Source organism: Heteronotia binoei, chromosome 8 (genome assembly GCF_032191835.1).
Source record: "Heteronotia binoei isolate CCM8104 ecotype False Entrance Well chromosome 8, APGP_CSIRO_Hbin_v1, whole genome shotgun sequence".
In the NCBI taxonomy this organism is placed as follows: domain Eukaryota; kingdom Metazoa; phylum Chordata; class Lepidosauria; order Squamata; family Gekkonidae; genus Heteronotia; species Heteronotia binoei.
The window spans coordinates 133,121,306-133,137,444 of NC_083230.1; the positions used below are offsets into that span (position 1 = coordinate 133,121,306).

Genomic DNA, 16,139 nt, shown 5'->3' on the forward strand with positions numbered 1-16,139 from the left:
GCCCATTGCCTGGCTCTTGGTTCAGGCAGGCAGCCACGGATGGAGCCCAGAGGAGAGCCGCTTCCTCCGGCCGAGGTGGTGCTCCAAAAGGAGCCTCTCTTCTGTCTTCCCACTGCAGCTCCCCGCAGAGGCCCTGTTGCTGCAAAAGGAACAGGGCTCCTGGGATGGGGAGGGGTGGCCAGTTCTCACCCCGAGCTGCTTTAAGTCAGAGAAACAGCATGCGAGGGGAGGCAATTAACTCCCCCTTGAGGATGCCATGGGGCCCAATGGGTTGGGGTTCTTGGGGCTGCTATATCCAGCACTGTCATTCAAACCAGAGAGGCTGCAAGGGGGCGGCCCCCTTTCCGCCTTCGTGATGCCTGCCTGCAAGCAGAAATGGTCTCTGGGCCTTTGCACTGTTTGCCTTGGGGGCTGAGTGTGAGCCCAGGCAGTGAGGAAGCCGCCCGTGGCAGACACAAAGACCTGGGCACCAGGTGGGCTCTCCATGGGAGGGGCTTAGACCTGACTTTCTGCTATGGCCTGCTGGCTTGTTTCCTGATGCCCAGTGCTCCTGAGCCTTCCTCTGGGCATTGCACAGCACCCCGCAATGTCTCTGCTTGGGCTGCTGCCTGCCTTCTTCCAAATGCCACTCGCTCGCTGAAAGAGACTCCAGAACCAGCTGTCTGGACAGGGAGATCTGAATCCAGGGGGCTCAGCTGGCCAGAAGTGGAGAAGAATCCTCTCTTTCGAGGGGCTTTCTGTGCACCACAGTGGAGGGGAGGATCCTATAATGCAGAGATTGGTTTACTGCCTGTACAAAGACATCTTTTTCTCCCTTTCTTTTTTGGGGTGGGGCACAAGAACACTTCGATGAGCCCTAAGCGGGGCTGCAGCCTCTAATGCTGGGGCTGCTTTCTAGCTCTCAGTGCCGCCTGCACAATGTTATGCCGTCCCCTCCCCTCCCCCCCTTAGCTGTCTTGTTTGCTATACGGAACCCGCCCCCCCCCCATGCTTCGGGCTGGCCGCCTGGGGAAGGTGCTCTGGCTCCTGGATCCTTTCTGTTCCCTTCCCACACTGGCCTCTCAGTCTTTGCCTTCCTCCAGCTCTGCTATGGGGAGTATGTAAGGGAGACACTGCGCACCCCCCCCCCCCACATGCCAGAGGCACTTCAGGCATGCTCAGAAGCTAGAGCTGGCCAGGCAGCAGCAATAGGCCCCTGCCACTGGGACTCCTCAGAGGCAGCTGCCCCCCCCACTGGCTTACGGGCCAAGTCTGCTCCTGCTGGGCTCCTCCCCCCCCTCCCCCCCCCAGTCTTCTCCCAGACTGTGTCTGCGGCAGAGTGACCACGTCCCAAGGCATGCAGTGAGGGACGGGAGGGGCCTCCCTCCGAGGTTTAGCCACGGATGCCAAACCAAGGACCCCAGCAAAAGGGGAGGGCTGTCTCTTTCTTGCCAGTGCAGCTGCAGTGAAGGAGCCATCAGCCTGCCAGGCATGAAATCCGCAGGGGATTCATCTGCACGGATTTTCACTTCTTTTGGACCCCCCCCCCCCCCGAGTTTCTTCCCACCAAAGCGATTTTCATTGTTCTTCACTGGCCCACTTTATAGGGGAAGCATCGCCTGCATCCTTCCTGTAAGCTAAGCTGCTGGCAGCACCCAAAACCTTCACTGAGGACCCTCCCTGGCAAGTCCCAGCCCTCAATGGGATGCCCCTGACCCCTCTCCTGCCACCAGCCCAGTGGGGAAGAAGGGCTGTGGCTGCACCCTGGAGCAGGCTGGGCACGTCCTCAGAAGACCCGCCCCAGGGCCAAGCCCTCAGTTTCCAGAAAGGTCTGTAGGCCCTACCCCAGAACTCCGGCCACCCCCCCCCCCAGGCAAAGGTCACACGTTCAACTGACATGGGCCTGGGCGGTGCAGCCAGTGAGGGTCCACCCAATCCAGCATCCTGTTTCACACAGCAGCCAGTTGCCCTGGAAGGCTGGCCACAGCACATAAGAGGCCAAGGCCTTCTCCTGGCAGCAATGCAGATCCTGTGAATTGAGGGGGAGGTGTCGGAGAGCTTCTTGCATTGTGCTGGGGGTTGGACTAGATGACCCTGGAGGTTCCCTTCCAGATTCTCTGCTGTTGCCTCCTTCCTGGCCCTGGGATGCAGCGGCTGCCTGCCTCTGAAGGCGGAGGTGCCCTTGAGTCGCCACTGACAGACCAATTCCCAGGGCAGATGTCCAACTCCCTTTGCAAGCTGCTTCTTTCTGCATCCTCTGGCATTTTAATCCCTCTTTCCTTTGGTCCTTGCAGGATCAACTGGCCACCGACTTCGCTGGATGCCCTGGAGTGCTCCAGTATTTTGAGAGAGACGCAGGAGCCAGAGCCCACCAGCCCAGCATTCTGCTTGAGGGGCCACTTCTGATGATGCCTTGACCTGGGAACGGGTCAGTGCCGGCCTGGCAACACCCCCGCTGGCTCTGTGGAGGCAGACTCCACCCTTGGGCAACAAAACGGTCACTCAGCCTCTTTGACTCAGGAGGGCTTTTAAAAGCCAGTTTCCTTTTTATACACTGCTTTGAATGTTGAAATACAGCTTTAGAAATGTTGTAGAGGGGAAATTCTATATAAAGCACAGTTCTAACTCGGGGGAAGCGGGAGGGCGGGTTGGAAGCCAGTTCTTCTGTGTTCACTGACCCCAGCTGGGGCAAGGAGCTGGGCAGATGCATCAGCCATCTCCGGGGGGGGGGGGGGTCTGATCTCCTGGTCTCACCTGAAGGTGGGCGAAGCAAGAGCTTCCTGCACCATCCCCCCCCCCCTCAGTCTAGAACTCCCAGAGGCTCTCGCCGGTCACTTCCGTGCTGTCGGCCATGAGGGCGCCTTCCCGGTCCCCCCGCAGATAGTAGCCGTTGGGGGCCAGGATGGCCAGACGGTTGTTCCCTCGGACCTCCAAGCAGAAGTTCAAGCCAAACTTCCCCCAAGTCTGAAAGGTCTTCTCTGAAGTCAGCGACCAAAAGCTCTTGCCGTGGGCTGCAGGAGGAAGCCAGGCATGAGAAGACAAAGGGAAGAAGGGGTGGCCCCTTGCCTGCCCCCCAGGGAGGGGGGGTCTCTGGCCAACATAGCAAAAAGAGACAGCTGACCGTGAGTTCTCTCAAGGACCCCCCTGCAGCTGCAGCAGGAAGGCGGCAGCCCAGCAACCTCCCCACCACCTTGGGGGCATGCAGCATCACGCAGAGAACCAGCCCCGCCTGGCACGGGAAGCCGGGCTGCACTCCCCACGATTGAGGGTTGGGGGGAGGAAGGGGCCCTGCAGGGAGAGCCCCCCCCTTACTCTGGAGGTGGTAGACGCTGTGCTTGCAGGGCAACAGTTCGATGCAGTCGGGCTCCAGGAGGTTGCACTGCAGGACCTCGTGGCCGGGGGCACTCCCCACGTAGCCGTAGCAGCCGCGCAGCAACAGAAAGGAGCGGTTGGCCAGCCGCAGCTCAAACTCCTCACTGGGCCCTGCAGCCAGAGACAGCCGCGGTCAGCAGGAGTCTCTTGGCCAGAGACCCGGAGAGAGGAAGCAGGAGGCCTGGCCCGGGATGTGCTTCCCTGGCTTCCAAGGGCCCCTTCGTGGAGCCACAACAGCCACACGGAGCCTCCAGGCTCAGAGGCAGTCTCTCTGCAGCCATTGCTGGGGGAAGCAACCCACAGAGGGGGGCTCTTGTGCTCCCTCCCAAGTCTCTGCCCAGCCGGCAGGGGAGCCACCTCTTCCCCAAGGCGGGCACAGCCCTGGCAGGGCTGAGGAGGCAGCCGGACTCCCCCCTAGAGAGACAAGAGAAGGAGCTGCCTGCTGCTCTCCTCACCTGGGCGCCTGGCTCTGGCCACCACCAGCCCGACTGGGACAGTGCCCAGGAAGCAGCCGTTGGAAGCCCTCAGGAAGATCTTCCCATAATGCCACAGAATGTGGAAGCAGGTCTTGGCCTCTCTGCAGCAGCCGTTGGCCAATACACGCTTGCCGTCTCTCTGCAAAGAGGCAAAACGGGGCTCTTCTCTGGAGCAGGCAGTCATCTCCCTCCCCCCGCCCCCACAGCCTTCTCTTATTATGGTTGGAAGCTGTTTTGTTTTACTTCCTAAGCAGCCCCCCCCTTTTCCCCGAGACGGAAGGTGGGTCACGCAACTGAAGACAAGGCTGCCAATAACACAGGACATGAACAGCGCCTTGAAGCGAAGCCAAGAGTCTCAGACGGGAGGCAGGAAATGGCAACGCCACACTAGAAGCCCAGGCAGTCAGAGACGGGCGATCCACACGGTCCTGCGTACAGCCAGCCAGCTAGTCCACCCTCCCCTGCTTTGCAAAAAGCACCTTCGTGACCCTTCTGCCCCACGCCCTTGATGGAAATACTCTCCCCGTGCAATTCTGTTTTACGCAGTTTGGGGAAGTCTTCCTGACCCCCCCAGGCAGCCCATCCCACAAGGCAGAGGCCACCACACAGAAGGCAGGGGTTTATCTGGCTCCTTTCCGGGGGGGCCCTGCCTTGCAGGTGGCCCCCCCATGCCTGCAAAATGGCCTCCCACAGCAGGGGGTCTTCACACCCAAATAACAGCCTATACCTCTGCGCTGAACATCATCACTATAACAGATATACTTTATCTCTATTGTTTCAATGATGAATCTCAGAAAGGTCCCAATCTCCTTCACCAACCCGCCCCCCTGCCACCCACAACAGACACACTGTGATGTGGGTGGGGCTGAGAGGGCTCTCACAGCAGCTGCCCTTCCAAGGACAACTCCTACGAGAGCTCTGGCTGACCCAAGGCCATTCCAGCAGCTGCACATGGAGGAGTGGGGAATCAAACCCAGTTCTCCCAGATAAGACAGCTCTGGCTGACCCAAGGCCATTCCTGCAGCTGCACATGGAGGAGTGGGGAATCAAACCCGGTTCTCCCAGATAAGAGAGCTCTGGCTGACCCAAGGCCATTCCAGCAGATGCAAGTGGGGAGGGGGGAATCAAACCCGATTCTCCCAGATAAGAAAGCTCTGGCTGACCCAAGGCCATTCCAGCAGCTGCAAGTGGAGGAGGGAGGAATCAAACCTGGTTCTCTCAGATAAGAGAGCTCTGGCTGACCCAAGGCCATTCCAGCAGCTGCAAGTGGAGGAGTGGGGAATCAAACCCGGTTCTTCCAGATAAGAGAGCTATGGCTGACCCAAGCCCATTCCAGCAGGTGCAAGTGGAGGAGTGGGGAATCAAACCCGGTTCTCCCACATAAGAGAGCTCTGGCTGACCCAAGGCCATTCCAGCAGCTGCAAGCGGAGGAGTGGGGAATCAAACCCAGTTCTCCCAGATAAGAGAGCTCTGGCTGACCCAAGGCCATTCCAGCAGGTGCAAGTGGAGGAGTGGGGAATCAAACCTGGTTCTCCCAGATCAGAGAGCTCTGGCTGACCCAAGGCCATGCCAGCAGGTGCAAGTGGAGGAGTGGGGAATCAAACCCGGTTCTCCCAGATAAGAGAGCTCTGGCTGACCCAAGGCCATGCCAGCAGGTGCAAGTGGAGGAGTGGGGAATCAAACCTGCTCTCCCAGATAAGAATCCACACACTTCACCACTACACCAAACTGACTAAACTAGTGTTTTTATCACAGTATCTACCTCCTGCTGTTCAGTAGTCTCTCATACTGTAATCCTCTGTTTGTGTGTTGCACAACAGGAGTTCTAGCTTCTCATAGCAACTAAGCTGCAATGTTCTGCACCAGCTGCAGTCTCTGACCAATTCTGCACTAGACCCTTAATCCCGGTTTAGCCCTGGCCTATCCCCAAACTGACATTCTACACTAGAATCAGAGAAACCAACTCTGTGATTCTAAGAACGTCAGCTTGGAGGCGGGGCTAAAGCAGGATTAAAGGTCTAGTGCAGAACTGGTCTCTGCCTTTGAGGGGAGACCTATGTAGAGCGCATTACAGCAGTCTAGTCTGGATGTCACCACAGTGGGGATCAGGTCGCCAGAATTGACAAGTCAAGGTAGGAGGGAATCTTCCAGGCTAAATTAATGCTTCCTTGTCTGGAGGGTCCAGTATAATCCCTCAGCTCTTAACAGACTCCGCAGAGGTCAGTTTTAATGGTGGGAAGCACAAAATCTCCTTGGCCTGCTACTGCAGACTGGGCAATTTCCACCCTGCCCCCGAAGACAGTTTCCCAGCTGCTTCACCAGCCCTGTTGGCAACAGCCATACCAGGGGACCTGGGTAGCCCCTTGGAAACCATTCTGTGCCCTGGGCAGGGAGGATGCACAGCCGTAGGCCCCCGCTCTCTGTTCCAGGGCAGAAGGGATGGGACTTGAATCCCCAGCAGGAGATTTCTGGCATCTACAGAATGAAGAAGAGGCATCTGATCTGCCTCACCAGCTGCACTGAAGTTTTGTGTGGGGGGCGGAGGAAGTAAGGAGAAGAGGCTCTGGAGGAACCCCTCCCTCCCTCCCTCCTCCTATTCACTGACCCATTCGGACCCCCCCCAGCAGAACTGCTGGCCCCCATCCAGCCCTTGGCTCACAAGAACAGAAGAGAAGCCATGTTGGATCAGGCCAGTCGCCCATCCAGTCGAACTCTCTGGGTCACACAGCGGCCAAAAAACCCAGGAGCCATCAGGAGGTCCACCAGTGGGGCCAGGACACCAGAAGCCCTCCCACTGTGGCTCCCCCCCCCCGCCCAAGCACCACGACTTCTGGCACACCACTCACTTCCCCCTCCATACACCAAAGAGCCCCTACCTGCTTCACTTACCTGAGCCAGGTAACTGTGGTTGATGCCTTTTAACTGCACAGATTTGGACCTGGAGTTCACTTTCAAGTGAAAGATGGACATCGGGGTCACCTCCCTGGACCCCGCATACACATCTGAATCTGGAAGGGGGGGGGGGGAGAGAATGTGACAGGGAGGCTCGCTTCCCACTGATCTTATCCACCAGCACAGAGCGTTTGAATCGGCTCATTCACAGATTGCAACTTAAAATGCAGGTTTAATTAGAGCTGCCTCTTGGGAAAGGCAGTTTGTTGCTCTGGATCCACGCCAAACAGGCATTCCCCACCCCCACCCCCAGTCCACCATAGGCCAAGACAGCTCACAAAATGTAAATATATGCAATTATAAAACATAGCTAAAACACAAATTCAGACTGCCAGAGAAGTTCATTCAATAGTTGACTTCTGCTAAAAGCGTGGTAAAGTCAGTCCACTTGAGGGGGGGAGCTCCCTACACCAAGGAGGCTGGCAGGGGATTCCAGCCAGGGGAAAAGCCCAGTGGGTTGCAGCTGAATGAAAAGGGAGAGGTCTGAAGAAGAGGAGGCGGAGACTGGATTTCTCCCCCCCCCCCTCGCTCCATCTGGAGTCTGTCCCTTCCCCTCCCAACATCAGACACCCTGAGAGAACTTGTGACTGACCCAAGGTCACCCAGCTGGCGTCAAGTGGAGGAGGAGGAGGAGTGGGGAATCAAACCCCGTGCTCTTACCCACTACACCAAACTAGCTCTGATGAGTGCATTGAGGGCACGAGCTCATAAAGGGAAAGAGATATGGGAATCCCAGACAAGCACAGCGTTCTCTCAGCCAGTGATCAAATGTCTGCCTTTTGCACCAGCCGATGTTTCTTGAACAGTTTACAGGAGCAGCCCCGCATCGATCCCCACAACACCCTGTGATGCTGTCTAGACTGAGTAACGGCTTAAAGGCATTATGCTGCAAGGTCTCTGGCTGAGTGGGGATTTGAGCACGGGTCTTCACAGCTATAGCTAACAGCCACAGCTCTACACCAGCTAGACGAGCCCAGGCCTGTCTGCCTTTGTGAATGGGAACCACCTCTGCTTCTTGTGCGAGAAAACAGAGTCTACTTGCCGCATATGACCGTGACGTATCGTTTGGCCCTTGTCCTCAGACTGACCCACTGCGGACACCTCCTGATAACAAACCACTCTTCATTGTTCGCAGGGCTGTCTCCGAGGCAGAGGAGCCCCCGACTTCCATGTGGATACAGGAGACGCCCCTCCCTGTCCGCAAGGACCGCCAGGCCTCCTGGCTTCAGGGTCAAGTGGAAGGCAGTCTCCACAGACGGCTTCTGCACCAGCTTCTCTGATCTGGAGACAAACTTGTGGTTGGCCGTCTCCAAATGATAGAGCCCCCCCCTGAACCTCAGGATAAAGCTGCACTCCTCCAGGGACGGCACCTGCGTGTCCACCCAGACCCGGCTGAGCTCTGGATCAGCTCGAGCGTAGCGTTGCAAGTGGGGGTTGAAGAGGACCACGTGGGCGTGCATGGCCAGCTGAGGCATCCACATGTGCTGGGAGGTCACGGCCCGGGCGATGCAGAAGACATCTTCTCCGTCCGACTCCAAGTACTTCCCGCTTTGGGCCTGCTGGAGGGTCCATGTCCTGCTGGGGTGCACCTCCAGGAGGAACTGGCCCTGCTTCTCCGGCTGGGCACACCAGACTGCGCCATCGGGGTCCACCCAGAGAGCTTGTCCCTGGTGCCCCCACAGTTCCACCACCGTCTGCTCCCCGCACTTCCTGATGACCTTCAGCTCCCAGGTCTGCAGAGGCCAGAAGAGACCCTTCAGCCAAGCCCTCCAGACCCCCTCGGGCAGCCCTCCCTGCCCCCAGGCAGGACCAAGGGGCGGAGCAAAGGGCCACTAGTCAGCCTCAGGAAGGGGGGCAGGAGGGCAGCATCGTCGTGCAAACCTGCCTCCCCCCACGGCCCCTGGGAAACGCAAACCATGGGAGGGGGGCAGGACCAGCCCACCCCCTCCTCTTCCTCCCGAGAGCCCCGGGCAGGGCAAGGGCGGGGGCTGACCTGCTTCTTGCCCAGCGAGGCGCCCAGGGCGGTGAGGGCGCCGCCGCAGCAGCCCTGGGCCGTCAGGTAGCCGCCCGTCCAGTCGATCAGCCCCACCTGCATCGCCCCGCCCCGCCCCGCCCCGAGGAGGCACCACAGCCCCCGCCCCTCCCTCCCTCTGTGACCGCACAATGCCCCGCCCCGCCCCGAGAGGAGGAGGAGGGGGAGGAAGAGAAGAGGAGGAGGGAGAGGCCCCTCCGCACAAAGGGGGGTTTTCCCCCCCCCCCCCGGGCAGCTCCCGGCTCCCTCCCCCCCCCCCCGCCAAGACTCGGGAAGCGGAACTTTAAAAATTGTCGCGTGCGGACTTCCCGTCCGCTCTGGCTCCCTTGCCGGTCTCTATGACCCCGCCGCGCAGGCGCCCTCCGCCCCTGCCCCAGCCAGCCCGGAGAGCGCAAGCGCGACTCTCGCCCGACCCGGAAGGGGTGGGAGGAGCCGCCCTGTGGGCCAATCCGGGCGAGCGAGGCGGCCGGGCCCGGGCAAAGAGGCTCCCTGCGGCGGCTGCATGGAGAAGCTGGGCATGGCCTTCGGGGGGGGCGGCCCCAGCCGGCGGGAGCTGCAGGAGACGGTGGAGGCGCAGCAGCAGCAGCTGGCCCAGTACCAGGCCCGCCTGAAGGACGTGGTGCGCGCCTACAAGAGCCTGCTGAAGGAGAAGGAGGCGCTCGAGGCCAGCCTCAGGGTCCTGGGCGCGGGCAGAGCAGAAGAGCCGGGCCCCCGGGAGGGGGAGGAGGAGGAGGCCGCCAGCGCCAGCGCCCCCTCCCCGCCCAGGCTGGACGAGGCCAGCGGCTCGGAAAGCGGCAGCACCGGGGAGCCCAGCGAGGCAGACCGCAGGCTGCTGCAGCTGAAGACCCAGCTGGCCACCGTCACCAGCGCCCTGGCCACCGTCACCCAGGAGAAGTCGCGCATGGAGGCCTCCTACCAGGCAGACAAGAAGAAGATGAAGCAGGAGCTGGAGGAGGCGGGCAGGAGGGCGGCCGAGGAGCTGAAGGCCGCGCAGGAGCAGCTGGCCGAGACCAGGGCCCGCCTCATCACGCAGCAGCATGACCGGGCCCAGGAGCAGAGCGACCACGCGGTCATGCTGCATGAGCTCCAGAGGCTGCTGCAGAGCGAGAGGGCCCAGCGGCAGGAGGCCGAGCTGAGCCTGGAGGAGACCAGAGAGGCGCTGGCCGGCAAAGCGGGGGTGGCCGGCCAGATGGAAGGCTATGAGCGCCAAGCCAAGCAGCTGGCCCAAGAAGTGGACGGCCTCAGGAGGGCCCTGCAGGCCGCCCAAGAGGAGAGCAGCAGGCCCGACCCGCAGCTGCAGGAGCTGCAGGCAGAAGTGGTTGCCCTCAAGAACAGTTTCCAAGCTCAGCTGCTGCAGGAGATGAGAAAGGTGCTACTGTTGGTGCCCTGGGGAGGGGGGGCACCAGAAGACCCCTGGAGGCTGCCTGGGCACCTCTTTCAGCCTCTCTCTGGCCACAGACAGTTTCCTTTTCTGCGCTTGGGGGCTTTGTGAGGTTGCTCCTAGTCTCCCCTGGGGTTCAGACTCCTGTTGCTCCTCAGTGTCTCTTTTCTAAACCGAAAAGTGCCAAAGTCCTCAGCATTCCCTCAGAGGAAAGGAGCTCCAGGAACTCTTCAGCATCTTGAATGCTCTTTTCTGTACTTTTTCCAGCTCTGCAAAGTCCTTTTAGATACATGGTGAACTGCACAATAGTCCAGATGAGACCACACCATAGGTTTGCATAAGAGTGCTGTAATATTGGCCTTTTATATTTTTGCTCCCTCTCCTAATAAGTGCCAGCATGGAGTCTGCCTGTTTTGCCACTGCAGCACCTCGACATCACAGTCCTCTGCAGAGTTGCTTCCATCTACGCTAACTGAGGTGATGAGCTTAGACTGAAGCAGCTCTGCAGTGGATTGTGTGGTGGGTTTTAACTGAGCTTTCCGCTATGACCCCAAGAAGTGTCCAGATCATGCAAAATGATGGTATCACTTTGCTCTGGTTAGGCCTCTTGCGTTCAGCTTTGGGCACCACATTTTGAGAAGGATCTAGACAAGCCTGAACATGTCCAGAGGAAGGCAGTGAAGATGGCGAGGGGTCTGGAGACCAAGTCCTGCGAGGAGAGTGGAGAGGGAAACACGGGGACTTGCTGTCTTGCTCTTGATTCTCACCAACAGAGAAGAACTGGTTGATGAGGTGGAAGCAGTGGGCACCCTGGGGAGTAGGGACCGCATGATTGTGGAATTTACAAGTCTTTGGAAAACTGTACATAGTCAGATGTATAGGTTGGTCTTCAGGAAATGAGCTTAGGGGAATGAGCATAGAGCCAAAGGTCACTGGCGATGTATGTGTGTGAGGGAGTTTTGACAAACTTAGAGGGATGCTGGGTAAAATCCCATGGGCAGAAATACTAAAGGAGAAGGGAGCTCAAGAGAGATGAGAGTTTCTTAAAAGGGCAGTATTGAGGGCACAATTGCAAACAATTCCTATGAGAAGGAAAAATGGAAAGAGCCTAAAGAAGCCAAGTTGGCTCCATAGAAAGGGCTTATCATAGAGAGGGTGGGGCAGATTAGTCTTCTGTTGTCCCAGAAGGTTGGACCAGAACCAACGGGTCAAAATTAAATCAAAGAAGTTTTCAACTAAACAGTAGGAACAGGCTTCCTCCTGGGGAGGTGGTGGGCTCTCCTTCTTTGGAGGTTTTAAAGAGAGGCTGGATGGCCACCTGACTGCAGTGCTGAGCCTGTGAACTGAGGCAGATCAAGAGAGGGAGGACAGGAAGGGCTGCATCTGTGCTTGATTCTTGTGGCCCTTTCTTACATGTCACGGAAATGTTGAGCACCACTTTGGGGTCAGGCAGCAATTTTTCGCTGAGCCAATTTGGCAAGAGATCCTGGAGGTTTTTGCCATCTTCTGGGCATAGAGCCAAAGGTCACTGGTGATGTATGTGTGTGAGGGAGGTATCTGTGGATTTCCTGCATTGTGCAGGGAGTTGGACTACATGAGCCTGGAGGTCCCTTCCAACTCTAGGATTCTATGATTCTGTTCCTGCTCTTATCCTGTGACTCCTAAGTTTAACTCAGGAGTCTTTGGGGAGCTGCAGTTTGGCCACCCCTGGTGTATGCTGTCAGGGCCTGGAGACATACCGTTTTTAAATTTTCCCAGTGGTCTAGAACTTGATCTCTGGGCACCTCACTTGGGCTGAATCCTTCAGACTCCCTTCCTGAAAACAGTGGCTCTACAACTCCAAGATCTCTTTCCCTCTCAGTCCTGGCTCCATCATGGCAGCTCTGTTCTCACCCCATGTGAAGGAGGGGCGGGTTCTGCCTCAACACGCAGTACTTATTTCATCCTGTCCTGGGACATTCTGGCGGGCAGGACTCTTTGTGCCCATGGAGCTGCCTGGATCACATGATGCTAACATGGAGCCTTCAGACAGAAGAGGTTTCCCCTTTCTGGCTGCCGCCTTCTGGGGTTTGTGTTTCTCCGTCTCCCTCTGCAGCCTGTGTCCCTCAGAGCTCTTTTAGGCTTTGTAGTGAGGGAGCCATCTAACGCAGTGCCTGTCTGCTTTGTTCTTTCCAGACGGCTCAGGCAGAGGAGCGGGTCCAGATGGAGGAGCGGCGGGTCACCAACCTGGAGGTCCAGATGTCGGAGGTGTCCGAGCTCCTGGGCGCCTATGAGAAGGCCAAGCAGAAGGACCAGGTGGCCATCCACAAGCTGAAGGAGCGTGTTGCCCAGTTGGACCTCGAGAACAAGACGCTGGCCATGGCTGCCTCTGGCCGCTCCCCCCTGGACTTCTCCCTCGAGGAGAGCAGCTTGGACGTCAACATCCTCAAGGAGAAGATGGAGAAGCTGCAGCAGCTGCTGCAGGCGGCTGCCAAGCACGGCCAGTGCCCTCCGGCCCTGGAGACCTTCTGCCTGCCGGAGCTGCCTGCAGGTGGCGGCACGGAGAACGGAGACGGGGAGAAGGCCTCTGCCGCCTACTACCAGCAGGAGCTGAAGCAGCTGAAGGAGGAGTTTGAGAGGTACAAGCTGCGTGCGCAGGTGGTCCTGAAGAACAAGGCGGCCAAAGACGGGAGCCTGGCCAAGGAGCTGGAGGAGGCCCAGGAGCAGCTGGCGGAGCTGAAGGAGAAGTACGTCTCCCTGCGGCTCTCCTGCGAGGCGGGGGAGAAGCAGCACCGAGCGGAGCTGGAGGCCAAGAAGCAGGATCTCTCCCGCCTGCAGCAGCTCCACCGGCAGGAGCTGGAGAGGGCCCAGGCGGCCTGCCAGGAGCGGCTGCTCCTGCTGGAGGAGGAAATGCACAAGCAGCGGGACCGGGCCCTGGCCATGCTGGCCGAGAAGGACCAGGAGCTGGAGCAGCTGCGGACCGTGGTCTTGCCCTCCGGCCTCCAGGGAGCCAGGAAGGCCCTTGCCGGGCCAGGCCCTCAGGCCAGCAGCAGCAGCAGCCAGGAGCCGCAGCCGGAGGGGACAGAGTCTCTGGAGAGCCTCACCCAGGCGCTGCGCCTGACTGCTCCCGGCGAGCCCGGCTTCCTCCTGTACACGGAGCAGCTGGCCCGCCAGGAGGTGGCGGTGGCCGCTCTGAAGAAAGAGAAGCGCCGGCTGGAGGCTGAGGCCCACCGCCTGCAGGCCAGGCTGCTGCAGGAGGGGGAGGAGCACCGGGAGGAGGTGGCTGCCCTCCAGGGCCGCCTGCAGAAGAGCCTCCGGGACCAGAGCAGGGAAGGCGCCAACCTGGAGTACCTCAAGAACATCTTCTATCGCTTCCTCACCTGGACGGACCTGCTGGGTCGGCAGCAGACACTGACGGCCATCCTGACCATCCTCCGCTTCAGCCCCGAGGAGAGGCAGGCGGTGCTGAGGCACGTGGCTGGCAGCCGCAGCTGGTGGCTCTCGGGGAAGAGGTGAAGCGCCCTGCCCCTTCCCCTGCCTTCCCGGAGGCCTGCCCCCCAGGGGATGGCTGTGGGTATTCTTGTGCCAAGAAGGGGGCGACTGCCCCTCCACCTGGCTCAGGGCAGCAGGCTTCCCTGCGGAGCCCGTTTTCCTCAAAGGAGTCTCTGCTCAGCAGGATTGAAGCTCTTTTCCAGGACTCTTGCTTGAACATGAGAAGGGGGGGAGGATTCTGGTGGGATTTCTCCCTGTTTGCGACTGGCTAATAAAGCGAGCCTCCCCTGCCCTTCCTGCCCTCGATCTGCGGGCCAAGGAGCACAACAGCCTTCCAGGGAGGGGGAGGGGCGGCACACCTTGGCAGCTGGGGTGGGGGTGGGGAGGTGGGGCTTGCCAAGGCAAGCAGACTCTGGCTGCAGCAGCGACCAGCCAGCCGCACTGCCAGGAGGCCGTAAGAGCCAGGGTTGGGCCTGCTCCCCAGAGGAAGAGAAGCCAGGCGGTTCTTTATTCCGGGCATCAAGTCCTGCCGTGTGTGCCAGCCCAAGGTCACGCATGTTTCTCACTTAAGACTTGCATTTAAAATCAATCTTAATCATTCTTGAAATGAGTAAACATGAAATAATCAGTATGATAGAAAACACATTTGTTTCGTTTATACCTTGCACCCCCTTCCCCACGGGGGACTCGGGGCAGCTCACTCACAGCAGCTCCAATCCAATAGACAGAAGTGCAATACAAACAAGTAGGATAAGTCTAAAACAAGGCGGCCAATTAAAGCGTCAGCTTAACCGACAAGCTCTTCTGAAGGGTTAACCCAGCTGGCCAGCTCCCTGCTTCCTAAGGCTGACCAAAGGCCACCTGAAACCGAGCAGCCTTGCATGCCCTGCGGGGTGGGGGGTGGTGCTGAGAATGCCATTGCCCTGGTGCTGGGCAGGTGGGCATCTAGTCGGCCAGGTCCCTGTAGAGGGCTGCCCAGCGAGGATGAGCTGAGAGGTCTGGAGGGATGAAACTGGAAGCAGAAATCTCTGTCTCTCGTTGCTTATCCCATCTGGAGATTAGAAGATAGTGTGCAGTTCAGCCTCCTGCAGCAAGAGTAGGCAGCCCCACGCAATCTACAGCTGGGGAAATTCCACTTCTCCCCGTTTCCTGAACCTGGCAACTAAAACAAATAGTCCGTCGTGCTCTTTGTTCAGCCAGTGCCTGGAACGGGCAGGGGTCTCTTCCCTTCTAAAGTTGTCCTCCTCTGCTCTTCCATTCTCTACAGTTCCAGCTTTCATAAAAATACTCCCCGGGTTCTTTTGTGGGGGCTTTCATAGGCCCCCCGCCCCAGAGAAGGCCCCTGAATGGGCAGTTGCTGAACGTCCCTGTTGGCGAGGTGGGGGAAGCCGCTGCTGCGGTGGGAGGCAGCCTTGCAGGTCTGTGGCTCCAAGGCCACGAGGGCCATTGGTCTTAGGAAAGAGCCGTCCCCTGGGCTGAACTCGGCCACTGGGGAAGGGGCGAGAGGCGTGTTTTGTTGAGCCCCCGGTGGCAAGTGTGCTGCAGCGCTCTGTGCCAACTGGAGCTTCCCAATGTACTTGAAGGACATACCCAAGTGCCACGTGGTACAGTAGTCCAGTCACGCAGGGACTGTGGCTTGGATCACATGAACACACGAAGCTGCCTTCCACTGAATCAGACCCCCCTGGGTCCATCCAAGTCAGCCTTGTCTCCTCAGACTGGCAGCGGCTCTCCAGGGTCTCCAGCTGAGGTTTTTCACACCTATTTGCCTGGACCCTTTTGAGTTGGAGATGCCAGGGATTGAACCTGGACCTCCTGCTTCCCAAGCAGATGCTCTACCACTGAGCCACCGTCCCTCCACGTGGTCAGATTGGCTGAGCTGCAGTATGGAGCCATCTTCCAGAAGAAATGAGATGGAAGCAATCTTTTTTGTTTTATTTTGCAGCTGCATTAGCTTGTCTCTCCAGTGATACTGCTGGGCCCAGTGCAGTCTAGGCTCTGCAGGACGGACGTGCTGGCTGGCCAGGTGTCTGCATCCTGCCTTGTGGGGGAAGCCTCAGCTTTAGGGCACTTCTGGAGGCAGCATGTCAAAAACTGACATGGGGCTGATCTCCCCACACACACACACCCCTTTGATTTTCAGCTGCATGTCGAGCAGCTTGAGATACTCCAAGGTGCAGAACAGGAACAAGGGGATCCTGGCACGTCACTTGGGCACCTTGCAGGCCAGCGGGTGGAGGCTGTCATGCGCCTGCTTCCGCCCCCCCCCCCTCCGCCCTCTGTGTTCTGTCGCTCCACACCCACACAGCTGTCCTGTCCGCCTGAATCACACCTAACGTTCAGCGGTTGTGATTAAATTCCAAATGACATCCTGGTGCCATAACAAGAAGTTTGGGGTTCAAAGTCCGAGCAAGTCCTTGTTTCCAACACCTGGTCATTGCTTGACCCCCTCAGCTGGCCAGATATTTCAGAGCTG

At 58.7% G+C, this 16,139-nt stretch overlaps 2 protein-coding genes across 2 annotated transcripts; one reads left to right on the forward strand and one right to left on the reverse strand.

Annotated features, from left to right (window-relative positions):
- Positions 1-2,489: 2,489 nt before the first annotated feature.
- FSCN3 (fascin actin-bundling protein 3) lies at positions 2,490-8,874 on the reverse strand. The gene is made up of 6 exons (XM_060246066.1): positions 8,773-8,874; positions 7,822-8,512; positions 6,717-6,835; positions 3,807-3,966; positions 3,292-3,462; positions 2,490-2,990 (listed from the first exon to the last, which is right to left on the reverse strand). Exons 1-6 carry the CDS (start codon positions 8,872-8,874, stop codon positions 2,785-2,787), a joined length of 1,449 nt encoding a protein of 482 aa, XP_060102049.1. The 3' UTR covers positions 2,490-2,784.
- Positions 8,875-9,313: 439 nt separating this feature from the next.
- On the forward strand, positions 9,314-13,687 carry GCC1 (GRIP and coiled-coil domain containing 1). Its single transcript, XM_060246067.1, has 2 exons — positions 9,314-10,180; positions 12,368-13,687. The coding sequence occupies exons 1-2, from the start codon at positions 9,314-9,316 to the stop codon at positions 13,685-13,687; spliced, it is 2,187 nt and encodes a 728-aa protein (XP_060102050.1).
- The last annotated feature ends 2,452 nt before the right edge of the window (positions 13,688-16,139 follow it).

Bases quoted from the DNA above. Each gene is read 5' to 3' on its own strand.
- FSCN3 (XM_060246066.1), bottom strand. From the start codon at position 8,874: ATGCAGGTGGGGCTGATCGACTGGACGGGCGGCTACCTGACGGCCCAG. The intron at 3,967-6,716 runs GTAAGTGAAGCA...GCCTCTTTGCAG, and splicing joins ACCACAGTTACCTGGCTCAG to AGAGACGGCAAGCGTGTATT. The intron at 3,463-3,806 runs GTGAGGAGAGCA...CTCTGGCTGCAG, and splicing joins GGCCAGAGCCAGGCGCCCAG to GGCCCAGTGAGGAGTTTGAG.
- GCC1 (XM_060246067.1), top strand. From the start codon at position 9,314: ATGGAGAAGCTGGGCATGGCCTTCGGGGGGGGCGGCCCCAGCCGGCGG. The intron at 10,181-12,367 runs GTGCTACTGTTG...TGTTCTTTCCAG, and splicing joins TGCTGCAGGAGATGAGAAAG to ACGGCTCAGGCAGAGGAGCG.